The sequence below is a fragment of the Perissodus microlepis genome, chromosome 6, assembly GCF_051167445.1.
Source record: "Perissodus microlepis isolate ML-2025 ecotype Zambia chromosome 6, ASM5116744v1, whole genome shotgun sequence".
NCBI classification, from domain to species: Eukaryota; Metazoa; Chordata; class Actinopteri; order Cichliformes; family Cichlidae; genus Perissodus; species Perissodus microlepis.
The window spans coordinates 23,033,957-23,059,054 of NC_140466.1; the positions used below are offsets into that span (position 1 = coordinate 23,033,957).

Sequence of the window (25,098 nt, forward strand, 5' to 3'; positions counted from 1 at the left end):
ATGTATTCTTTGTTCATTTTAAATATACTTTAAGAATTTTGTAGCGCAGTAAAACTCTGTAAAGAGTAGCATGCTAGATGTTTACTGTATAAACATGTAAGTGTAGATCATAGATAATAGGTAATGATTTGTAAATAACTGGACATTAATAAGTTGAGCTTATAATAAGATGTTATACTACATTATGATATTTTATATTTTATACATTTTGGAGGTCAACTTGAAAGAAAGCCTGGTGTAAAATGTAAAAGTGAGACCAGAGGCCAAATGTGACATGATATTTGGGTGTAAATTATAATGTTATAATTACAATTCCCATATATCATTCCCTATATGCCGGTCTGTTGTCAATACAAACAATGGGAGTAAGAAACATAGTTTTCATAAATAGCTCTTTATACTATTATAATTTTGACCTTGAAGGAGAGGTCAGAGGTCAAATGTGGCGTGATAATTTAAATCTTTATATGGTACTTTCTGTATGTTGACAATACCGGCCACACTTGTAAGACACACAGTTTCTAAGTTATAAGTCTTTTTAAAAAGTTTTCTACCAATTAATCATTAAGTGGACCTTAACTTGAATTAATTTGAATTTAATTGACCAAAATTTATTGGACTCTTGACATGACGCAGCTCTACATCTGTACAAAGTTTTTTCTGAATTCATCCAAAATATTTCAGTGCTCATGTTTACAGACAGAAATACACGTATGCAAACGCAACCAAAAAAAAAAAAAAAACTTCCTTGGAAGTAATCATACTGTACCTGTTATCTCCCCTGCTCTGGCTCTCTTGTAAAGCCCCTTCACATCCCTCTGCTCACATACGTCCAGTGGGGCATCCACAAACACCTCAAAGAAAGGTAGCCCAGCAGCCTCATGGATCTTTCTGGCATTGAGGCGATCCTGATGGATGATAATAACATACAAAACCATGTATAAATATGAAAGACAAAAAGTGAGAGCCAAACTTAGCTTGGTGTACTGATGATGGTGACAAATTAAGAGCCTAATTTACTGAAATACCACTGAGATCTATGCACACTTCTCATTGTCATCATCTCTTTGTCTCATTCAGCTAACGCCTTCTTTGAGGAGCCACTCACCCTGCTGTAGGGAGAGATGAAACTGGCGATGCAGACGAGCCCTGCATCAGCAAAAAGCCGGGCCACTTCAGCAATACGTCTAATGTTCTCTTCACGGTCCTCTGGGCTGAACCCCAGGTTTTTGTTAAGCCCCTGACGGATGTTGTCCCCATCAAGTGTGTAGCAAGGGATACCATGACACACAAGGTACTCCTCCAGAGCCATGCTCACTGTGGTCTTCCCTGCACCAGACAAACCTTTACACAGAAGAAAAACAAAGGGTTAAACTAAAAAAACAATGACATCTTCATTAAGTCCAACTTAAAATCTCTACAAATAACATCTTTCAGCCTACCAGTCAGCCAAACAGTGCATCCTCTAAAGCCTCCTCTTGTGCCCACAACCTGCCCACGCTTGTTTCGGCTTACATGATGAGCTTGATAGGTGACATTAGTTGCCCGTTGCATTCCCTGAAATAATACAGATTTAATGTCAGTGGAGTGAATACAAATTTTAAAGAAAAACTATTATTTGAATAATTTTCAACACCTTAGATTATGTCTTAGGCAGCATCATTAGAAGACATAGCATAAATTTTCACTGCTTTGCAGATGACACCCAGCTCTATCTGTCCATGAAGCCAGATAACACACACCAATTAGTTAAACTGCAGGAATGTCTTAAAGACATAAAGACCTGGATGGCCGCTAACTTTCTGCTTCTTAATTCAGATAAAACTGAGGTTATTGTACTCTGCCCTGAAAATCTTAGAAATATGGTATCTAACCAGATTCATACTCTGGATGGCATTACCTTGGCCTCCAGTAACGCTGTGAGGAACCTTGGAGTCATTTTTGACCAGGACATGTCCTTCAACGCACATATTAAACAAATATGTAAGACTGCTTTCTTCCATTTGCGCAACATCTCTAAAGTTAGAAATATCCTGTCTCAGAGTGACGCTGAAAAACTAGTTCATGCATTTATTACTTCCAGGCTGGACTACTGTAATTCATTATTATCAGGATGTCCAAAAAACTCACTGAAAAGCCTTCAGCTAATCCAAAACGCTGCAGCAAGAGTCCTGACAGGGACTAGAAGGAGAGAGCATATTTCTCCTGTTTTGGCTTCCCTTCATTGGCTTCCTGTTAAATCCAGAATTGAATTCAAAATCCTGCTCCTCACATACAAGGTCTTAAATAATCAGGCCCCATCTTATCTTAATGACCTTGTAGTACCATATCACCCTATTCGAGCACTTCGCTCTCGCTCTGCAGGCCTACTTGTTGTTCCTAGAGTATTTAAAAGTAGAATGGGAGGGAGAGCCTTCTGTTTTCAGGCCCCTCTTCTGTGGAACCAGCTTCCAGTTTGGATTCGGGAGACAGACACTATCTCTACTTTCAAGATTAGGCTTAAAACTTTCCTTTTTGCTAAAGCATATAGTTAGGCCTTAGTTATGCTGCAATAGACGTAGGCTGCCGGGGATTCCCATGATGCATTCAGTTTTTCCTTTCCAGTCACCTTTCTCACTCACTATGTGTTAATAGACCTCTCTGCATTGAATCATATCTGTTATTAACCTCTGTCTCTCTTCCACAGCATGTCTTTTATCCTGTCTTCCTTCTCTCACCCCAACCGGTCGCAGCAGATGGCCGCCCCTCCCTGAGCCTGGTTCTGCTGGAGGTTTCTTCCTGTTAAAAGGGAGTTTTTCCTTCCCACTGTCGCCAAAGTACTTGCTCATAGGGGGTCATATGATTGTTGGGTTTTTCTCTGTATCTATGAAGCGCCTTGAGGCGACTTTTGTTGTGATTTGGCGCTATTAAAAAAAATTGAATTGAATTGAATTGTCTGCAGAGCAGGAGGTAAGGATGATTTACATTATTAATCAATGCAAAAACTTTCCTAATTTACTAAAAACGGTGTGGTCTCAGAATCTCATCTCTGCTTTTCGTGGATGATGTGGTTCTGTTGGCTTCATCGGGTGACTGTTCTTGTTTATCCATTATTATTGTTGCCACATGTTAAGCTGCAGCTACAGGATACACACTGCTAGTACCATGCTGTGACAGAGCTGCAACAGTGTGTGACATTCAAACCAGATAAACCTGCGACACACCTCCACCTTGCTTCATTTTGTCCACATTTCCTCTCAAAACTTCTTATTTCATCTTCAATACATCAGACATTTTAAAAGATGAAATATTCATGCTGCAATTCATTTCCCGGGTTGTCAGTCAATCCAGTCCTTTTCAGCCACTTCAAATATCTCTACACGACTGTGACATTTTATACTTGTTGCAATTTCTGCTGCCCTTTTGGCTAGAAAGAAAGGTGTTAAGATTGTTCTTTCTGGCTCAAAATAACTTTATAGCATTCATGTTTGAGACATGTTTGACAGATTATAAATTATTTGCAGATTACAGATGACAGATTATTTAGGCAATTATTTAACAATTCAGAAGCTTTAATAGAAAATTTCGGGTTGTTGTGTTTTTCTGAAATTACATTGTGTATTCAAATGTGGAAGACGGTGATGAATGACAATACTGTGCTGCAGCGTTATGTAGCAGAGAAATTGCACAAAGAAGCACAGCACAGTCTGCCTGTACCACCAAGGTAATGTTATCACACCTGGAAATGCTGTAACTCAAATCAGTCAAAGCCCCTGCATTCATTACCGGGGGTGGTAGCAGCTGATTCGTGATTACTTTTATTACCCAAAGCTTTACCCGTAAGACTAGCTTTATCTTGCAACTAACGTGTAACAAAAGTGTCGCTAACTAGCTTACTGAGCCTGGTTAGGCAGTTAGCTCAGAAGAAGCAACTTGTTTGTGGATGTGGACGGATATAATGAAACGGTGCGTTGAATTAACACATCTTGGGAGAGAGAGAAAAAACTCACCCAGCTTTCAGCAGTGTTGGTTAGCTTCTGTTTCTTGTTCGAGTTGCCGAGAGTCTCCATGCCTGGCAGCAGTCAGCAGCTAATTCAAACGGTACCTCTTTAGAAAAACAACCCAAAAAAAAGCAAATACTACACCTAACCCGGTTTATTTACTTGTAGAGGTATCTGTTCGTGGGTCAGGTGCGTCTAGCGGATGGAGGAGACCGGAGCTGAGCAGCCTATCTAGCACAACAACCGGGAAGAGGTATTTTTCCAAGCTGCCACGTCACCATCGAAGAAGTGACGCGTTTCCTCCGTCTTTGGTTGGTTCCAGAAAAACTGACCTGGTGTCAGTTCTGCTTCGTCATCGTCTCCTCTCGCGCAATAGCTGACTCGGAGACGTAACTGATCCGCAACCTGCAAGTGTGAAAATACATTAAAAAAAAACACACTGTAAAAATAAATAAATAAAAGTAAATAGATGTTTTCGAGGAGTCATTTCAAATATTTATGTTTAAAAAAAAAAAAAATCTGTAGGTTATTATTACCAACCTGGTCATGTGTGTAATTATACAAATAACAGCGCTGGCAACTGGAAAAAAAAGAGGGGTTTGTAATTAAAAAGGTAAACTTAATAAAAATAGAACAGCTATTTGCAGTTGCAATCAGCTACAGGGTGGTGCGTACGCTGATTACAGGACTGCTGGTGTGATTTGAAGGGGATGCTGGGCAGGAAGCTGCTTACTGAGGCTGAATCAGTGTGAGAAATACGCGCAGCATCAGGGAGGAGCGCTCCCTCAAAAGCGAGCGGCTCTGTGGCGTAATGTAACAGACCAGACCGAGAGGAGCGGCGAGCAGACAGCAACGGGGATTTAAGGAACTGCAACTCCGGGAAGAGGCCCGAGCAAGGCAGGTATGATGCTATGAACTGTGCAACATGTGAATCTAAATACAGAGAGATCGCATTCTCATCGTTAGCCTATATGCTGGCTTAGATGTGTTTAAAAGGCTACAGTAATTGTGATGTTAACAAGCTATGTGATGTTGGAATAAATGAATATTGCTTTAGTGATGACATTTAACTTTTCCCCTTTTTCTTGTTTACAGCTTTAGAAATGTACTGTAGGTATGACTCCTAGTAAACGTACGTGGACTGTCTCTGATGTTGTATATAGTATAGATTTCATTTATTTGCATATATTAATGCAAAAAGTTATTTTCCGTAGATCGTTTTGCATGAGCTGGAAGGCTCCGTTTTTATATGACGATGAAACATCAGGTGACATAGGCTGCAGTGAAAAAACCAAGTCCACACAATGCAAATTAGGCGGCCTATTTTTGAAGTATACAAAGTAGTTTTGGCCTCCTTGCACCCTTGGCCTTGCTTTAATTCTATTTTTAATAATTCACTTCTCTGTTCCAAGTTGCATTAGCTTTGACTTGAAATGACAAGGCTTAATTACAGGACGTGTAATGACCTGTTGCCCCACCCAGTAGCCTTGTGTTTTAACCTAGTGTTTCAAACTGTGTGTGGGGCCACTGTGCTACACCCCAAAAGTAAACTTCAAAAACCAGCTGTGCCGCACACATCACATGTGGCAGACTGCCACCCTCTTATATATATGGGAAGCGTGGGAGACACCCAGTCCCAAACCTGACATTACTGCCAGTATCCACCCCAAATGTGGTCAGACAAGCCAGAAAAGTACTCTGAGGCTATTTTTACATGTGCTCTGTGGAATAGGATGTGTTATACCAGAAGTAAAACAACAATGGCTTGTTCTGTTAGTAAGAAATTAATACTTACGTGTCTCCGTGAGCAAACTGAGATGTTAAACTAGTGCTGTTTAGTAGTCGTGAGATCTATTACAGGACAGAAATGTTTCAAACATTTGCTCTGTGATTAACATTATTGGGATGCCATGTTTACTAGGAGTCAGGGAAAGAGATACAGCATAGTATCACAATATTTATCTTATTGGATAAAGTAAATACTGTCAAAGCGTAGCTTTAAGGATGTTATTTGCAGTTGACAAAAGGTGATAAATTGCAATATAGGTTATTGCAATGCTCCGCATATTGCAAAATTTAAAAACAAATGGCAGTAATAAGATATCATGAGTGAAGTATTGTAAATAATAAATACTGTAGCGTCGGGTCTCTGGTGATTCCCACATCTAATGTTTACTGGTTACAAAGGAAGACACAAGAATAGCAAAGTTAATTAAACTACTGCCAGTATATGATCAAAGTGCATTATCTCCAGCTCATTTCATACACACACACACACACACACACACACATATAGATCTATATCTGTAGATATATCTATCTATATATATCTATATCTGTAGATATAGATCTATATGTACATGTTGTTAATAACTAATAGTTTACAATAACATAGTTTATTCTAAAGAAGCTTTCTTACATTTTTACAAACTTTCATTTTCCCCTCATTTTGATTGTATTTCTCTTACTTCCCAACAACAGTCATCTTAAAGTTTTTTGCACTATAAAGTAAAATTCCTACATTCCCCTGTGAGTAAGCAGTCAGCAATGGTGGGGAGGAAGAACTCCTTTTTAGCAGAAGCAAACTCAGAGAGGTGCAGCAATCTGCTGTGACAGGCTGAGGGGGAAGAGAGAAAAAAGAGGAGAAGAAATGTTCAGCACATCATTGGAAGTCCCCCATCTGTCTTACCCTGTAAGAGCACAACTAAGGGATGGTTCAGGGTCACCTGATCCAGACTAAACTATAAGCTTTGTCAAGACTTTTTTAAGGCTAGTTTAAGAAGTAGAGAGGGTGTCTATCTACCCTATCTGAACCCATTTGATATTTACTTTACTTATTCCGTCTTACTTGATGTTACACATTTCAGCAACAGAGAACTCAGTTGTTTTTACTTTATTATTTTTAGTTAAATTAATTTAGCTAATAAGAGTTTATGTTACACATTTTGTTACTTCACACATTATGAATTTGTATATTGACCAAAGCGAGTTTGTTTAGGGGCACAGGTACTTCTGAGGCTGAAGAAGCCCAGTTACCCATTAATGCATCAGTACTTACAATCAGATAAATATTAATATTAATAATTAACAATTTGGGACCATTTATCTGGAACAGCAAAGACTTGAGATATGAGAGTGAGTAAATACTTAAAGAGCTAGCATTTAAACATTAATTCAGTTTGCTCATAATATTTATCTGGTTTTATCTAGGCATGATGTTGAAGGCAGTATTTCTTTTACTTCCAGTATTGAATTTTTACTCTGAGTCTGTAGTATTTCTACTCTTTTTAAAGAGCAATGAATTATTGCTATTCCAGCTACCAATACTAACTTATATTAATATTAATTATTGTTGCAGTGTTATTATTGTTGTTTTTGTTGCCATTATACATCAGCAAATACCTTGGGAGTTTCATCAATAAGGGAAACTGGTATAAAAATATAAACAAATAAAATATGTAGAGTTTGCTGTAGATACCCCCGTGTGAATGATTAGCTTTTTTCCCATCATTGCAAGCCTATCTGGACATTTCTTTTTTTATCATAGATTACTACTACACACCAATTATTACAAAATCTCAACTATATGAGATACTTCTTTAACACATTTTTGTGTTTTGTGTTTATGTCCCGAAATAGTAAAGCTAAAACTCCAGAAATGCTTTACTTCTGAACACAGAGAAGCCTAGCTGGTTTTAGTAACTTCATAACATAAAGTTAACTCCCTGGTCTCGTCCCTTCCTACAAGGCAGGGCTGCCACTTTCCTTTAATGAAGGCTAGCTACATGATGCACAGACAGAAATGATTGGACAGCAAGGCAAGCATATCATTATGACGGGCCCAAAATGGAGTTGAAAGCCTGGTTCCCCTGGAGTAAAATACAGCCTTTGAGGCAACTGAGTGACTTGTCTTGAAATAGCTTGGGTGAGTACTGGCGGCCAAGTTATCCATCATGGCTTGTGACCATGTGGAATAGTTTTTTGATGCCAGGTTTCCATCACCACCCATCCCATGAGTGTTCTGGTGCTCTGGCCAGTGGGAAAATACTGTCCTTGGCACACTGGGGAGGGAAGGGGACAGGAAAACGGGTCCGCTGACACCCGTGTGCAGTATATATAGTGCAGTCGTGTAGGAAACAGAAAAACACATAAAAACACGTGTCACAGATAACCCCCCCCCCCCCCCCCTTTCATTCTCATAACAAACAAACAAACAAATAACAATAACAACAGCATTTAATATGTGTTTACATTGTTGTTTATTGACACCTGAGACTGCTTTAAACTAGAATGAATGAATGGTTCCTTAGGGTTTGCGCTCAACCACACTGCCTCTAAATGATACAGTGAATCACATCTTGCATTATACCAAACCAAAAGATACATAAAGCCTTGTCACTAACATTACGATGGTCTTATAATGTTTGCTTTCTCGTGTTGACCTTGTCCAGAGTCTACATTTTAAGTTGCAGATTATTTTTAGTGCAGTGTTTAGTGAATATTACCAGACAGGCTTAAGGCTAAAGGTAGAGCTCACTTTACTTAGAAAATAAATGCAAGAAAGAGAGGACAAGGGAGGTAATGACTGATTGGGGGAAATTATAGTACTACTGTGGATAATTAACTTTACATGTAAAGTTCAATATAGTTTACCCATCCGCAGGAGCGATGATCGAGTCTCCTTGACCTCTCAGCAACTTTTAATCGTCATTAGTTTCTGCAGTACAACCAGCCAAAGACAATGAAACTTATAACTTCCTTTCTGTACTTCACATATTACAATATCATGTGAAGTGTGACAGATCGTGAGCCAGATGAGTCAGTGTCTTTGACATTCTGGCTTCAATCAGGCGGTGAATTCATACATCGTGTGTCGCTAATGTGACTTGGTTATTTAAAAGTGAAAAATGCCATTAAATGATTAAAAACACATTTAATGTTAATCCAGGACAATGACCACAGACTAAACTCGGTAGTTTGCATAACTGTGATGGACTCTGGACTCTTGTATTTGTGGACGCTGCTATCTTAGGTCCTGGGTAGCAGCCGAAATATTGTGAGGGAGAAAGAGGCGGAACTGAAAGAATTCCAAGCTGAAATATATGGGATCATTTTTTAAGAACCAAAGATGGTGGAAAAATATGACTTCCAGAGGGTGAAAGTTTTTTCAAGACATGCTGTTTTATGTTCCAGTTAACCACTGAAATGACAGTAAATTTAGCTGTAAGTGAATAACTGTGTTTAAACTTTCAATTTGGATGCTTTGTTTTAATAGAGCTTACTTCTAGCGGGACTTTAATCCTTTGAATGTAAGCAGATGATGTTCTTTACTGAGACTTGCCAAATTCCACATTTATATAAGCAGCTGTGATAGGTCAGGTAACATCTGCTTTTATAGAGCAGCATCCAGTTGGCTAAATCCACAAAGAGAAGTAAAGCTTAGAATCACCAGTAGCAGGTGAGCTGACCAAAGCCTGTCCATGAAGATCACAAATCTACTGGAGCTCATAATACAGATTTTTATGTGACTTATTTGTGCTGCACAGCAACACCAGAATTTAGGGTCCCCCCAACCTCCAACTGTTAAATCCCACTATAACCCTTTATTATAAACCATTAAAGCCTGTTAGACTTTGTGTTCTTCAGACCTCCATCAGTTACATAACACAGACTGAATCCTGTGTGGGTTAGTCAGAGGGCATTCTGCTCTAATGCTTTCTCTCCAGCAGTAATGTTTTCCTCAAAATTGATCCGAGGAAACTGATACTTTGGGTAGGCCTCCTGTATCCAGCCACGCTCTATTTCTATCCCATGTTTTATCCTACTGATAGGTTTCTAAGTAAACATAACATCATGTATGTATCCCAGATGACTTTTATTGTGATGCATTTCAGGGCTGATTGCAATAACCTCCACGTCCATTAAAGGAGCTGTTACCTTTTGGATGTCAAAGGATGAAAATGATCAGTGCTGTAGTGTACTCTCACAGTCATTAAGTGAAAATAGCCCAACAACAAACACTTCACTAACTCTTTTCCAGTTTTGCAAACAACAAGGTAATGTTTGACCATACACTGACTGGAATGACCATAGCAGTTGCTCGCTGAGAAAAAAAAAAACTACAGCAGTGTAATGGAAAGACTTTGGAAGTACTAAAAAAAAGAGGATGATTGAATGTCCAAACAGAAAACTGCCTGAGTGCTTCTGGTGAATGTCCAATAAATGGAAAGTATAACTCGCAGCATTAACTCATACAACCACATTTGGCTTTGTGTCACAAACTCCAAAATAGCTTTTCAAGATTAAAATGGACGTTTTATCCAGTGGAATCCAAGACTTTGTGTCAATAAAACCTTCATGTCTTCATTGATTACTCCTAAAATAAGGAAGAGCAAAAATAAACGGAAACCCGAGTGTTTTCTCTCTCGTTACTTGTTTGTACTTTTCTGTCTTGTACACATGACAGTTGCACACGCTTTCCAAACCTAACCGCTTGTCAGTGTAATCCTTTTGTTTTCTCTCATCACAGCTATAAAGCCTCAGCCCAGAGCCACATTGTCTGTGCATGGACAGTGCAGGCACCCATGGCATCACAGGAGCTCGTGGATGCGAGAGACTCAGCCGCTGATAATACGAACCCAGGAATGGAGGGTGCCGCGGTGCCCAACGGTGGTAAAACTTGCCCCGTCCATACAGCGGGTGGAGAGGATACAAAGAGGGGCTTTCGGAAAGGCATAGGCAGGCATAATGATTACGTGAAGATCTCCCTGCCGGAGTCCAAGGTCAATCGTCTGCCTATGGAGTGGTGGAAGACAATAATCGCTTTCTTTTATGCTGGTTTTAATTTGGTCCTGACAACAGTTGTAATCACAGTGGTCCACGAGAGGGTTCCACCCAAAGAAAACAGCCCGCCCCTCCCTGATAAGTTCTTTGACTATGTTGACAGAGTCAAGTGGGCATTTACAGTAACAGAGATCAATGGGATGGTGCTGCTGACCATTTGGTTGATACAGCTGTTCTTCTTTAGATACAAGTAAGAACCAACAGCATTACCTGTATGTTGTTTTCTTTTATTTGTTTTCTCTTTTCAATTTGTTCACGATTGCTGTGTATACTGTATGTGATAACCAACCCTTGAAACTTGTCAGTGATCTGCGCGTCTGCATGTGTGATGAACTCAGGAAGTTCATCAGATTACTGAGCCTTCTGATCAAATCAAAATCATTTTCCGGCCGTTTCAACACTGGAGTTTCCTCTTCTATGGCTGTTCATTTAGAAAGCAGTCTTTGTTATTTAAAACTGAGTACAGGCTAAGTACCAAGCTATAATCATTTTAATGCAGCTGGAAAATGATGAATTTACATCATGTAGTCTTCTACATGAAATTACTTGTGGGAACTAAGACATAATTAAATTGACAGTGCAAGTAAAATCACAAGTTTTACCGTCACGGCTTAACCTCAGTTCAATTGGCTGAACAGGAGCTATCATATTTGATGCGTTGACTGATCATACGGAGTTAGATTGCCTCCAGTCATTAGCATTTTGTATACTTTGATAGATTTTTCATTTTTTATCAAAGAAGTTTACCTTTTCACAATTAATACCAGTGACTGTAAAAACTGTATGTATCAGGCAGACACCATCATTTATACCTCTGTGTCACACTCTCTTCTTGTAGGTCAATAGCGTGTAGACGGTTCTTCTTCCTCATTGGCACCCTGTATTTGTACCGCTGTGTCACTATGTATATTACCACCTTGCCTGTACCTGGCATGCACATGACCTGCGCTCCGAAGGTAAGAAGCATGCAAGCATCAGAGTGTTACTCGTCATTTCTCGCCTGTGCACTCTGATGCGCTCTGGGACTAGTTGTCTTGCACAGCCACTCTGGAAAAGCAGCTATAAAAAAAAGAAGTCATTTTAGGTTTTTATTGCCTTGAGACATCAACAATACTGAGGTGCATTAGTGTCTGAACAAAAACATCTGCTCCTGGCAGTTGTTTTGGTTGGATACTGCAAAAAGGTTTGCAGGTTAGACAATTTCGTAGTTGTTCTTTTCCTAAGAATTGGGGATGTTGTGGATTGAGGGTCAAAGCTGTCAGCTGTCTTTAGGAAGGGAAACATCCTGCATAACTTGAGCAGCAGGTCTAACAGAAAAATCTAATTTACATTTACATTTATTTAGGTGTGGTTGTTGGTACTTCCTGGCTTGTGTAGCCACTAGGTAACAAAAGCTCAACACTGCGCCTAGCATCCTGGAGCACTTCTGTTGTGTTTTGTACGTGTTTTGGAGTTTGTACGTGCTTCGGAGTTTTTACGTGTTTTGGAGTTTTTACGTTTTTTGGAGTTCGTACGTGTTTTGGAGTTTGTACGTGCTTCGGGGTTTGTGCATGCTTCGGAGTTTTTACGTGTTTTGGAGTTTTTACGTGTTTTGGAGTTCGTACGTGTTTTGGAGTTTGTACGTGCTTTGTCTCTAGGGGCCACCGTAAATATACTTCTATTTATTCACTCCACATAAAATGTAATAAATGTGTCACATAATATAAAAACCAACTTTTTACATTTCAACTTTTAACTATTTACATTTTCAGCTTTTTCCTTTTAAACAAATTTAAAGTGAAACAACACAAAACACTGCAAACCACAACACAATTAAATATAAATTAAAATATGAAAACAAAAAGAACATGCATATTCTCTGTCATATGGGCCTGCATGAATAAACTTTCTGAATCCTTTATCATCTGCAACTGAAAATAGTTGGATGATTACTATACCTTTCTAATGTGACGTTGTTGTCCCTGGCTCTCTCTCCCTCCGGCTCTGTTCCTGTGCTACTGCGAGTGTAACTACCGTCCCTCTGACCCTCTTCCCAGCGCAAAGCACAAGGCTCGCATGCGGAGTGAAGTGGGGAAAAAAAGTGCGAGAGAGAGGGTGAGAGAAGGAAAAAAAACCCACGGCACACGTCGTTCACTTCAAAGAGTCAGCTCTAAGAGCCGTTTCGTTCGCGACCGACACATCACTATTTGCTCGGGTTGGTTTTGGAGAATTTATCCAATATTTTATCTATCAGAAAATATACACTCATTGTTAACTTTGTTGGGTACACCTAGCTAGGATCAGGTTGGACCCTGTTTTGCCTTTAGAACGGGCTTAGCTCTTCGAGGCACATATTCAACTGGAAACATTTCTCACAATTTTTCATCCACATGGACTAGATAACCTCACACAGATGCTGCAGATTTGTGAATCTTGTGTGCCACCACATCCCAAAGGTACTCTGCTGGATTGAGATCTGGTGACTGTGGAGCATGGTTGAGTGTAGTGAACTCACTATCACGTTCAAGAGATCAGTTTAAACGCCAAACTAACTGTCTGAGAAATTTAGACTTACAGACCAGGCAAGATTTTTCCAATCTTCCGTAGTCTCAGTTTCCTGTTGTTACGAAGAGGATGATCTACAGCACTACGAGAACAATGGTCTTTAGTGCAGTAGCCAATGAAGTTGTAGCGCATTTGGAGATGCTCATTTGCAGTCTTTGGTTGTAGAAGGCGGTTATTTAAGTTACTATTAGCTAGAAGCAGTCTGGTCATTCTCGTCTGACCCCTGGCATCAACAGGCATTTTCAAAAAAATCCTATAGATAGTTGTGTGGAAAAGTTCCAGTGGGTCAGCAATTTCTAAAATACTCAGACCATGCCATTTGGTCCTATCAACCATATCATTTAATCACCTTTCTTCCCTATTCTGATGCTCAGTTTGAACTTCAGCAGGTTGTCTTAATCATGTCTACATGTCTAAATGCACTGGGTTGCCTCTATTTGATTAGAAGATTATGCATGGGTGTTAATGAGGAATTGAACATGTGTACCTAACATAGTGAATGGTGAACATATATTAATACTAATAATAACTCTCTTTTTCTAGATTCTCAAATGTAAAGATTAGCTTATTTTTCCATTTCACATTTATTCTGTAGTGAAAATAATTCCTCTGTCTCAATATTACCTCTGATCCCGTGTTTATCCCTCTCGTTACATCATCAGCTTCACGGAGACTCCCATGCGAAAATTCAACGAGTCCTGCGGCTGATTTCAGGTGGAGGGCTTTCCATTACAAACTCCCATCTCCTTTGTGGAGACTTTCTTTACAGTGGGCACACTGTGATGCTCACGCTCACCTATTTGTTCATTAAGGAGTGTAAGTACTCAAAGTAATGCTTGTTTGCTTCCGTGTGTGGGAGAATTTATGGGATTTCTCTATGAATAATACATGAACTACATTGGACTCATTCAGTTTTTATGAAATAGAGCGCTTTCTTAGCAGGAGCTAACAGGCTACATATAACTGACAGTTGCTGATTTGTTGCTTGCTTTAGTGTTTTATTAAAAAGTTTAACCACGAAAACAATCAGTATATGTTTTATTTTAAAGCCATGTATTTCTGGATATGTACTGTATTGGTAACTAAAGGTTATATAAAAATGTGTTTGGCCAAAAAAAGGGGGGAAAAGGTCAAATGTTTCAAAATAGCATGTGTCTTAGTTTTTACTGTTACTAAGATTTTACTTATGGAAGAAAAATAAATAAAGTCATAATTTTAGCAGGAAAATAAAGAAGCTGTTCTCAGATTAAAGTCACAAGAAAAAACTGCAACCATACTTTTCAGCACTTTGCAAGAGCAGATCAACATCATTACATTCAAAGACATTAGTGAGGAGGTGCAACAGTATACTAGATGTAAACACTGGTATCTTGGCATTTGTCCATTGCAATTTGCTTCCTAATGAACAAAAAGCTACCATGTCATCCATCTCAGTATATTATTCTGAATAGTAATCTCTCTTCAGGCTCTGGATGTGTATGATAATATGGTGATTCCGGTATAAATGCCTGTTATTTCATTCTACTGTAAGCAAAATATGCAACATGCTGTATCTTTGTGGTGTGATGATGTTAATTCAGCCTTGCAAAATGAAGCAAAGATGTTCTTTGGTGGGAGGAAAACAAAAGCTTCTCCCAAGTTAATTGCTTTAAATTCACAGAATATGAGAGATCTTTTTAACCGAATACTATCCATCACCCTTGGCTCGCTAATGTTTTCCTACATTATCTTTGATAAGACTTCATTAAATTGAAAAAACAACATTTTACAAATAAATACTGACAGCAATCTTGTCTTTCCTGCTTCCCCCGAAGACTCGCCGCGGTCCTTTTGGTGGTACCATCTCGTTTGCTGGCTCCTGAGTGCTGTGGGCGTGGTGTGCATCTTGGTGGCTCATGAGCACTACAGTGTGGATGTGGTTGTGGCATATTTTATCACCTCCCGTCTGTTCTGGTGGTACCACACCATGGCTAACTTACAGGTTTGATCAAAAGACACAGGACTCGTCAAGCATGGAGGACTGTTTTCCTAATGGCACTGGGTCCACTTTGTTGTGGGGGGCAGTGGGGAGCTATTATTATTATTATTATTACTGCTTTTGTTTATAGGAAATGATCTATATTATTATCAGTGTTGGGATTAACGCGTTATTAAGTAACGCGTTACAGTAACTACGTTATTATTGTGGTAACGAGCACGGTAACTAGTTATTATGCCAAAATGAGGAACGCGTTACTCGTTACTGGGATTTAGATAGGCTCGTTATTCGTTACTTCGTGTGGTGGCTATCGCGGAGCTTCCACAGATTCAGTAACATTAGCAAGTGGTGGAGGCCAGCAGGTGGATGAGAGAAAGGGGAGGCAGAAGGAAGAGAGACCCGAAGCGGCCGCCCGTCCGAGTGTCAGGTGAACTGAACTTCAGGTAAGAAGTTATGACCTGCAGTCTATCTGGGTCAGATATAAACCAAGTTTAGTTGGAGTTTATTTTCGTTGTGCTGACTTTTTCGTACTGCGTGCCAGCTAGCATGACGGGGTTTCTATACAGCTGGGTGGGAGCTATGATGTTAATGATGTTGAACTTTATTTTGTTCATACGGTTAATTATTAGAGTTGTCAACCGTTCCCTAAAAAACGGAATCGTCTCGTATTCAGAGAAATTATTACGCGTTTCGTATTGAGGTGAAAAGGAACAGTTTGTCCCGGACTTCAGCTACAATGAAAACGACACAAAGCTGGAGTTATTCTGTGTCTTTGCTGCACAGCTGCCTCTTCTTCTCTCATTCTCTCCCCTCCCTCTCCTGTTGCTACTTTAATCATGAAACTGATCAATGATCAGCTGATCGGCTTTTCCCTCTTGTTTATTTATCGTCCACTTTGCGCCAGAAAGAGGAAACCACCGGATGTCGCGTTAAACAACAGCAGCACGTTTGATCAGCTGTTGTTAGAATTTATTTAATATTAACTTCTAGTATCAGCTGATGTTTGCTGGAGCCACAGCTGTAAAGCTGCTGGTCATGATATCGGTTTGTATATCTGGTGAGTGGGAAACCAGATGAAACCAGGAGATGTTCTTACTGAATCATCAGAGCTGAACAGGTGATGGAGAAACAGGTTTACCTTTTAGGTGACATGAATGAGTTGAAGGGAAGTTATGAACTGTTTCTGAGAGATAAATAACACCAGGATCCTTTTCTATGTAGCTGACAGCTGGTAACTGTGCAGGGGCGGATCTAGCAAAGTGTTGCCAGGGGGCCAGGTAGGGCATTAACAGGGAAAGGGGGGCACAAAGAAATACTTTCTTATTCTCATTTCAAATGTCTCCCTTTTAATAAATAATTATCTGAGTCTTACAACAAACGATTGATAGATTGATACATATATACCATCAAGACAGTGTACATCACTGTCACGACAGTGTTTGTTTTCATTCAAAGGCTTTATGATATTTGCTATAATGGCGGGCCGGTCTCTAGTCAAAATGCCCGGGCTGATTTTTTGTCCCAGTCCAGCCCTGTATGTAGCTCATCTGCAGTCTGGTGTTACCTACATCTTCCTATTCGGAAGGCAGAATTTCTGAGTTCTGAGTACAATCAAAAGCACCACAACTGCAGTTTGTGTTGGATGTAAAAAGCGCACATGACGCTGTGACGTAGGCTAAAATCATGGCGGCGGTCAACGACGGTCCAGGCGTGGGATTTCTCTCGTGGAAATATGCACATTATTTTTTCCTTTGGTAGGTGGCACAGTGCACTTGTGGCAAGTAAGCAAGATAGAAGACTGGCACTCTTGCTGGGTATCCAGTTAGCAACACATTAACAAGAGAAGTCTGAGTAAAACCAAAGTTACTTTCCCTAGTAACTAGTTACTTTGAAAGTAACGAGTAACTTGAAGTAACTGAGTTACTTTTGATGGAAGTAACTAGTAATGTAACTAAGTTACTAATTTAAAGTAACTTACCCAACACTGATTATTATATATGCTTACAATTCCTCAAGTATTTTTAAACTGTGTCAAAAGCGTCTGGGTGTAATTCTATGTCATTGCACCATTACAATGATACATTACACCCTCTAATGGACAAATTATAAGCACTGTTGATGGAATTGATTAATATGCTTGGCACACTGACCACAATTTATTGTTGTTGTTTGGCTTAAGCATTATGCTTTCTCCCTTCAGGTCCTTCATTCATTTAATATATACATATATATATACATATATACATATATGTATATATGTATATATATATACATACATATACATATACATACATATATACATATATGTATATATGTATATATATATACATACATATACATATATATATATATATATATATATATATATATATATATATACATATTTGCAGTGAATATGGAGCAATCTGAGTTACACAAATCAAACATTTTTATTGTGAAGGGCAGCCTTTAAAAAAATCCCTTGTTATTTTATAGTTCTTCAACAATAGTAGAGACTTGGAAAAAAAAATCTATCTGCTGATTTCTTGTTTCGAAGTTTATTCTAATATTTCTCGTTCAAACTCACACTCAACCCCCAACAATTTTAAAGACATCTATGGAAGCCCGTTTCCGCCACTAAAAAAAACCCCAAAAACAAGTATCCATAACTCGAAATTTCGAGTAAGCTCTGCCAATCAGTAATCTACGTGAATGAGGTCACTTTCTTGTTACCCGGAAGCATATGGCGCAGAGTAACACGGACTCAAAACCGGATTGCAACAAATTGGCGCTTTCGTGAGTACGTTTGCTGATAGTAACGCCATGTGATTCAGCTAATAACACAAGGATTTCATCATTTTTGAAGCCACGCTGAAAATACTCAGCAATGTGTTCATTCGTGACTGGATGTAATACCGGTAGCTTAGCTGTAGCATTTGTACCTGAGGGCTTCAGCTTCCGGGTAACAAATGACGTCATCCACGTAGATTACTGATTGGCAGCGCTAACTGGAAATTTCAAGTTACTTTTCTCAAAATTTTGAATTAATAAGTTGAAATTTCAAGTTAATAAGTCAAAATTTTGAGTTATGGATCCTTTCTTTTTTTGTGGCGGAAACGGGCTTCATAGACATCAGACAATCTTCTGTCACAGACATTTGGGTGCCATAATGATATTCCTCTAATGTGAACTTTTTTTCGGTCTTCTTTTCAGACCCTGAAGTGCTCACCCAATAACTACCTCACCAACACCTGGTGGAACCCACTCTTTAACTTCTTGGAGAGGAACGTCCAGACCGCAGTGCCGTGTTCATACAGTTGGCCCATCGCCTGGCCTCCTTCCTGCCTGAAGAATCCCTGTAAGAAGTACTCCATGGTACAGAGCACACGAGAGGAGTAATATGACCCGGATATGGCAGCAGTGTTGCTCAATAATCCACCGAGGTGGTATTCATTCATCAAAGTCTTGCCTACTGGGCAGAAACATTGATACCAAATGTGTAGATATGAGTATGTCTAAGAAGATAATCATACCATCTCTGTTTGTTGTCACTGTGATTTATTTATAAGATCAAGTCCTGTAAGTTGTTCTTTTTTTTCCGTAAATGATAAAGTTGATTTTGCTTCTGGTCAATTTCTTTTGATAAATGGACAGTTTTATGATGCCTACTTGCAGTTTTGTTGCAGTATTTCATTTGGTATATGTACATTTTGTCAGGGTTTCTATCATTGTGATATCAATGTGCTCAAGTCACGAGGTGCCTTAGTTTGTTAAATGTCTATAGGTGTACCAAAGCTGCCATTATCAGTCTCGGTATATTTGGGTTTTTTTTCTCTATTATTATTAATTTTGTATTAATTTAAGTAGCATTGACTGTGTATTCCAGCTGTAGTCTTATCATTGTAACTTTGTATTAAAATGTACCCTTACCAAAGCATAAGAGTGTTGCTTTTATTTCACTGAACACTTCATCAAAGGAGATTGTTTAAAAACTCCAGGTTAACAGAAAATACTTCCTCTGGGCACATGGAAATTAAATCAAATCCACATTAAAAACAAAAACTCTCTTGTTTTTGCAAACATGAAAAATTTGAAGTTCAACTTTCTGACTGATGAAAAATTAAAAAGAAATAAAAATTTTACTGTCAGACAAAGGCTGCGAATACTTAAGTACATGTTGTGTTTTTATTTTTTAAATTTTTTTTTTTTTTTTATAAATTTGAATTACAAGAATTACTTTTTTTACTTTTCATGATGAGGTAGTGTGTGTAGAATCTTGAGGTGGAAAATGAATTGAACTCACTATGGCATATGGCTGAAATATGAGACTATCTGGAGCTACTTTCTAGATGCCTTGTATATAAGTGTTGACAGCGCAGCTCTTTGTATACATTTGTATACATTTACTGGCCAAAAAAGTGAAAAAGTATTTTTTATTTTTTTTTAAGTAAAATAAAATAAAAAATAAAGCCTCAAAATGGATAAAACCGAGAATTGTGCCACTGCCAAACCTGGAAGACAGAATTAATGGCTCTAAAGGCCAATGCCCGCTGGCCACCAATCAAAATAGGAGGAAGCACTGTCAGCCAATAGGAAGCCAGTAGCGGTACCACGTTGTTCTTGGCCTGCCACAACAACACAGGAAGAGCGTGAGCGTTTGTCTGTAAAACAAATAAATAGCAGCTTCGTGGTGTCCGAGTGCTCAGTCCTGGACATGTATTATCAACTAACAGTTTTGAGTTTATTTGAATGCTGACGTCATGGTTTCGCTCTCAGGCCTGAACGACTCCGTGCTGTTAAACGCAAACGTTGCGGCTTTAATAATAATCGCGTTGGCGCTGGTTGCTCTTTATCAAAAACAGCGGAATTTAAGATATAAAAACATTCCGCCAGGTCCGAAGCCATGGCCAGTGGTCGGAAACGTCGGCGGCTTTCTCGTACCCTCTGGTATCCTCAGGAAACGGATCATAAACCCCACAGACGGTCTGGCAGAATTGGCTAAAGTTTATGGTAACATATACAGCCTTTTTGTAGGGAGTCAACTTATCGTGGTGCTCAATGGCTATGAAGCGGTCAGGGATGCCCTCTCAAACCATCCGGAGGTGTTCTCCGACAGGCCAGACATCCCTACCGTCACTATCCTGACTAAACGCAAAGGTAAGCAAGTTCTTGTATTAAATTAAGCAACTGTTATTGTAGGTTATCGGTTAAATAAGGCTATAACCGTGTAATAACCCATAAAAAAATGTTGTAAAATCTAGTAATCGGATAAGCGTTAGAATAGAGAGGTTTCACTGCCTTTGGTTAGTGTAATTAAAGTTGTTTTTTGTTTGTTTTTCTTGACAGCTGGTACAGTGTTGGAAAGCCTCACTGTCACATTCATATGTGTATGTAAACGTCTGAGCACAACTGTAATGTCTCCTCCTCAGTGTTATTACATTATGCCTAACAAAAAGTAATTACACACTGTGAGATTGGGTGCTAGTTGCTTTATTCATAGAATGATAGAATATAGCTGAACAGGGGTTTCTCTTTAACCTTTAGGATTCACTGGAAGTCTATTGCATTTACTGCAAATCTACAATTAATATGCATGAATGCACATTTGAACTTGATAAGCCTGTAACTTAACCCTGGAGAACCCATGGGGTCAAATTTGACCCCATGGTTTCCCTAGTAAACCAATGGGGTCGGATCTGACCCCATGGGTTCTCCAGGGTTAAACAGGCTCTATTTACCACATTAAATTCTCCAAGCAGGATTAAGGGTCAGTCTTAACAGTAGATTTGATAGTCTCCTCCATAACTTACGAGATGTACGTTTTTAGGTATTCTACAATTTTAAGAGTATAGTTAAGTAGCTAAAATAACAATGACATACACGCTGACATAAGCTGTCTTTTTTTTCCTGGTATAACTGAACTTCAGGGATCGTCTTTGCACCTTACGGGTCAGTATGGCGAAAGCAGCGCAAGTTCTGCCACACCACACTCCGCAGCTTTGGTCTGGGGAAGCTAAGTCTGGAGCCTTGCATTAAGGAAGGCCTTGCTACAATCAAAACAGAGCTGCTACGGCTGAATGAGGAGTGTGGTGGCACTGGTGTGGACCCGAGTCCACTAATTGGCAACGCTGTGTCAAACGTCATCTGCACACTGATCCTGGGTCAGCGCTTCCACCACGAGGATCGTGAGTTCCGCACCATGCTGGACCTGATGGCGCGAGGACTGGAGATCTGCATGAACAGCCCGGCAGTCCTCATCAACGTTTTCCCGCTGCTCTACTGGTTGCCTTTTGGAGTTTTCAGAGAGTTGCGTCAGGTGGAAAGAGACATCACCGTGTTTCTTAAGAGGATTATTACAAAGCACCGTGCAACACTAGATGCCGACAATCCAAGGGATCTCACAGACATGTACTTGATGGAGATGCTGGCCCAGCAAGATGCTAGAGAGGAGGACAGCAGCTTCACAGAGGATTATCTCTTTTATATCATAGGAGACCTCTTCATTGCTGGCACTGACACCACCACCAATTCGGTTTTGTGGACTCTGCTTTATATGGTCATATACCCTGATATCCAAGGTAAAAATGGCAGCAATCAGTAAAGTCCATCCTTTGCAAAGTGCATGTGTTTGTGAAATCAAATCATTTCATTTGGACTCCACAGCAGTTTTGGGAAAATCACATTTAGTGTCAGAAATACCACTTTAAGTGTGATTTCACTGATTTGAAACATGTGGATTTTGATAAATGACAGTATGGACACACTGCAATTTGTCAGGAACATAATTGCAGAGGTAAAACCTTTTAGACCTTTTAGGTGTACTGTTGAGATATTGACAGTGGCAACATATGTAAGTATTGTGACTAAATTTTAGGTTGCCAAACAAACTTTTATGTGGGGGGAATTGGGAATCTTCTGCGGGAACCCACGTCTGGGACACTTCTTGGTTTCAAGACATGAACATGTCTGGCCTCCTTGTGTATTTAACCACTTCTCCAATTGTTGCACGTGCACATAGATTGGCACATGAAAATATGCATTCACTGCTGCATTTTACTTCAAGTTCTCCGGAATCAGACCGTTTTTTTTCCTGGTTTGATGTGATGTGGACTTCATCCTTAATCCTCCCTTTCTCCTGCTGTGTTGATTCAAGACAAGGTCCATGCAGAGATTGATGACGTAGTGGGCAAAGATCGGGTGCCGTCTCTGACTGATAAGGGAAGTTTGCCTTTTACTGAAGCCACCATTATGGAAGTGCAGAGAATGACTGTGGCAGTTCCCCTGGCTATTCCTCACATGGCCTCACAAACAACAGGTAAACAGTAACTGTGACCCTTAATCTCCACATAACCTTCATACAGATCTGCACATAACTGTTCAAGCACCCTGGATCCACCCTAGCAGATGCCTGTTGCCAAATTTGTCTAATTCCCAAGCTCTAAACAAAGTGTTCTTCTTTTCTTTTTCAGAGTTTAGAGGCTACACTATTCCTAAAGGGACTGTCATTTTGCCCAACCTGTGGTCTGTCCATAGAGATCCCACTGTGTGGGATGATGCAGACAGTTTTAACCCAGAACGCTTCTTGGACAATGAGGGAAAGCTGCTCAGGAAAGAGTGCTTCATACCATTTGGGATTGGTATGCCTTCTTACTTATATGATCCATATGAGTGAAACATAAACACTGATCCATAAATTTGATTTCACTGTTGTGTCTCAGGTCGCAGGGTATGCATGGGTGAACAGCTGGCAAAGATGGAGCTGTTTCTGACGGTCACCAGCTTACTGCAGGCCTTCAAATTCAGGCTCCCAGAGGGAAAGCGTCCACCTCCCCTGCACGGACGGTTCGGACTGACACTAGCACCTTGCCCATTCACTGTGTGTGTGACTGCTCGCAACAGTGAAACTGACGTCCTGTAACAAGGAAACTCTGATGAAGGACTTCACAAAAAGTAGAAAATATTTTGATCTTATTCTCCTGGAGAGACCTAAATATTTAGGAAGTTTATAGACGTGTTTTTTATTAGAGAAGGGTGCTCCTGTTTGACTGAAATCCCAGATTATTTATTTTTTCATTACCATCTGGATTATGTGGATGATTTAAGCTGTTGCTGAGTGAACAGAAATTTGAAAATAACTGATATTGAGACTGCAGTACTAAGTGATGGCTTATCTCATTTAAAAAAATATTTAAATAAGGTCAGTGTTGCGAGATGACTCTAATTTTAAAAGTCATAAGATAATAACTGTATTAATATTTATCCTTTTATTGTATGATTTGATTTGCATCATAGAAATTAGCAAGCATAAAGCAATGTGCAAAAGTCTTGAGCCACCCCCCATTTCATTATATTTTGGTAGGGAAATGGATGCAAAGATTTAATTAGAGGTGTAAAAAGAAAGTACATGGAACAGCTGTTTATATGTAATAATGTAATATGTACAATTCTAGCATCCTTGAAAGTCAATAATTGACAGGACCACATTTATTCTTCAACACAGTCTGAACTCTCTTAGGCAGCTTTCTTGTTATTTCTTTAAGTAGTCTTCACCAGTCTTCTCCAGGCTCCTTGAACGACATTCAGAGCTCTTCTTTGGATGTTTTTGCCTTTTGTTCCATTCTCTGTAAAGTTGTACATCTCTTTTGACAACCTCATATTGGTGATGGTTTGAACTAATTATTTCAAATTTGTTACCACTGATTTTCAGTCCAGTCCTTGTGTGATTTGACATACGTGAGCCTATTTCCTTTGTTTCTATTTTATAAGAATGGCTTCTCGACAACCAGCTTTCCACTGACAACATTTCTGATGAGACTATGGCAAACAGTGGATGAAATATGATGTGCCGCATCCATCTCTCCTGTGTCAGGTCTTGGCTGGATTTGTTTCCTGTTTCTTAAAAACATGACTTTCAGATACTGTTCATCAGATGTTTTTAGACCTGCTGCTTTATTTGTTTGTCAGTTTGTCCTCAGCGTGTTCATTTTCCTTATTTATTTTTTTTTAAGAATACACTGCACGCCATGCTACGATATGTCAAGTTTTAAGCTAATGGCTCTTTGGGAATCACCTTATTGATGGAAAATACTGTTTCTAATGTCTGTCAAACCCTGTCAGCTAAAGAAATGGGAAAAAATGATGTATTGTTAGTAACAGTGCCTAAACTTAGGAGACAACCAATTTAAAATGTATTTTTAATACGTCGTCTATTACATGTAGCTATAACACTGGTTCGTTGAATGAGTTAGATGCTGTTTTTTAATCATTTAATGATACATAGGTGAGTGTTAGGTGGCTTAACAAAAATAGAAAAACACACACACATACACACATTCCACTGAAAAAGGTCGGGTATAAGGACTGTTTGTTCGAAAACCACAAACTCTGGACTCAGGAAAACACAATGTGAGAGTTCATTACATATTAAATTGCTAGCTGGTGCCTTCTTTTGTGTTTTTCGTTTGCATAAATTGAGAAATTTCACCCATAAACTGATAAACAACATGTAGAAATTAAGAATGAATGATACAGACCGAGATCGTTTCTAATGTAATCAAACCCAGAAGATGACAGTAGTACAACTCCACGATTGCAAGCGGAACCGGCTGTGATCACGTGACCGCCAGCACTTCCGCTTACCGCAAATCTCTTTGGAAGGATGCGTTAACACAGTCGCCATATTAGTCAGGGACAATTGCTATTACTGATTAACGCAATATAATTTTCAATATTTTTTTTCTGATATAACTTTAATTAAAATACACAATTTATTTT

At 39.3% G+C, this 25,098-nt stretch overlaps 3 protein-coding genes across 4 annotated transcripts in view; 2 read left to right on the forward strand and 1 right to left on the reverse strand.

Moving 5' to 3' along the window:
• Positions 1-4,266, reverse strand: part of papss1 (3'-phosphoadenosine 5'-phosphosulfate synthase 1) — a 25,254-nt gene extending 20,988 nt beyond the window's left edge. Inside the window, exons 1-4 of the mRNA XM_084931528.1 lie at positions 3,990-4,266; positions 1,443-1,557; positions 1,109-1,344; positions 770-908 (exon numbers count right to left, since the gene is read on the reverse strand). Of these exons, the coding sequence (XP_084787654.1) occupies positions 770-908; positions 1,109-1,344; positions 1,443-1,557; positions 3,990-4,049 (550 nt within the window). The 5' untranslated portion in view covers positions 4,050-4,266. The remainder of the gene's footprint in view (positions 1-769; positions 909-1,108; positions 1,345-1,442; positions 1,558-3,989) is intronic.
• Positions 4,267-4,477: 211 nt separating this feature from the next.
• On the forward strand, positions 4,478-19,264 carry sgms2a (sphingomyelin synthase 2a). Of its 2 annotated transcripts, none has more exons than XM_084931531.1 (6): positions 4,478-4,877; positions 10,510-11,013; positions 11,662-11,779; positions 14,030-14,183; positions 15,182-15,348; positions 18,538-19,264. In XM_084931531.1, the coding sequence occupies exons 2-6, from the start codon at positions 10,565-10,567 to the stop codon at positions 18,721-18,723; spliced, it is 1,074 nt and encodes a 357-aa protein (XP_084787657.1). In that variant the 5' UTR covers positions 4,478-4,877; positions 10,510-10,564; the 3' UTR covers positions 18,724-19,264. The 2 variants fall into 2 exon arrangements, with proteins under 2 accessions (XP_084787657.1, XP_084787656.1); XM_084931530.1 differs by having other exon boundaries at positions 4,480-4,881.
• A 547-nt stretch (positions 19,265-19,811) lies between these two features.
• On the forward strand, positions 19,812-24,765 carry cyp2u1 (cytochrome P450, family 2, subfamily U, polypeptide 1). The gene is made up of 5 exons (XM_084931532.1): positions 19,812-20,481; positions 21,252-21,902; positions 22,478-22,639; positions 22,794-22,961; positions 23,043-24,765. The coding sequence occupies exons 1-5, from the start codon at positions 20,085-20,087 to the stop codon at positions 23,240-23,242; spliced, it is 1,578 nt and encodes a 525-aa protein (XP_084787658.1). The 5' UTR covers positions 19,812-20,084; the 3' UTR covers positions 23,243-24,765.
• Positions 24,766-25,098: the final 333 nt, after the last annotated feature.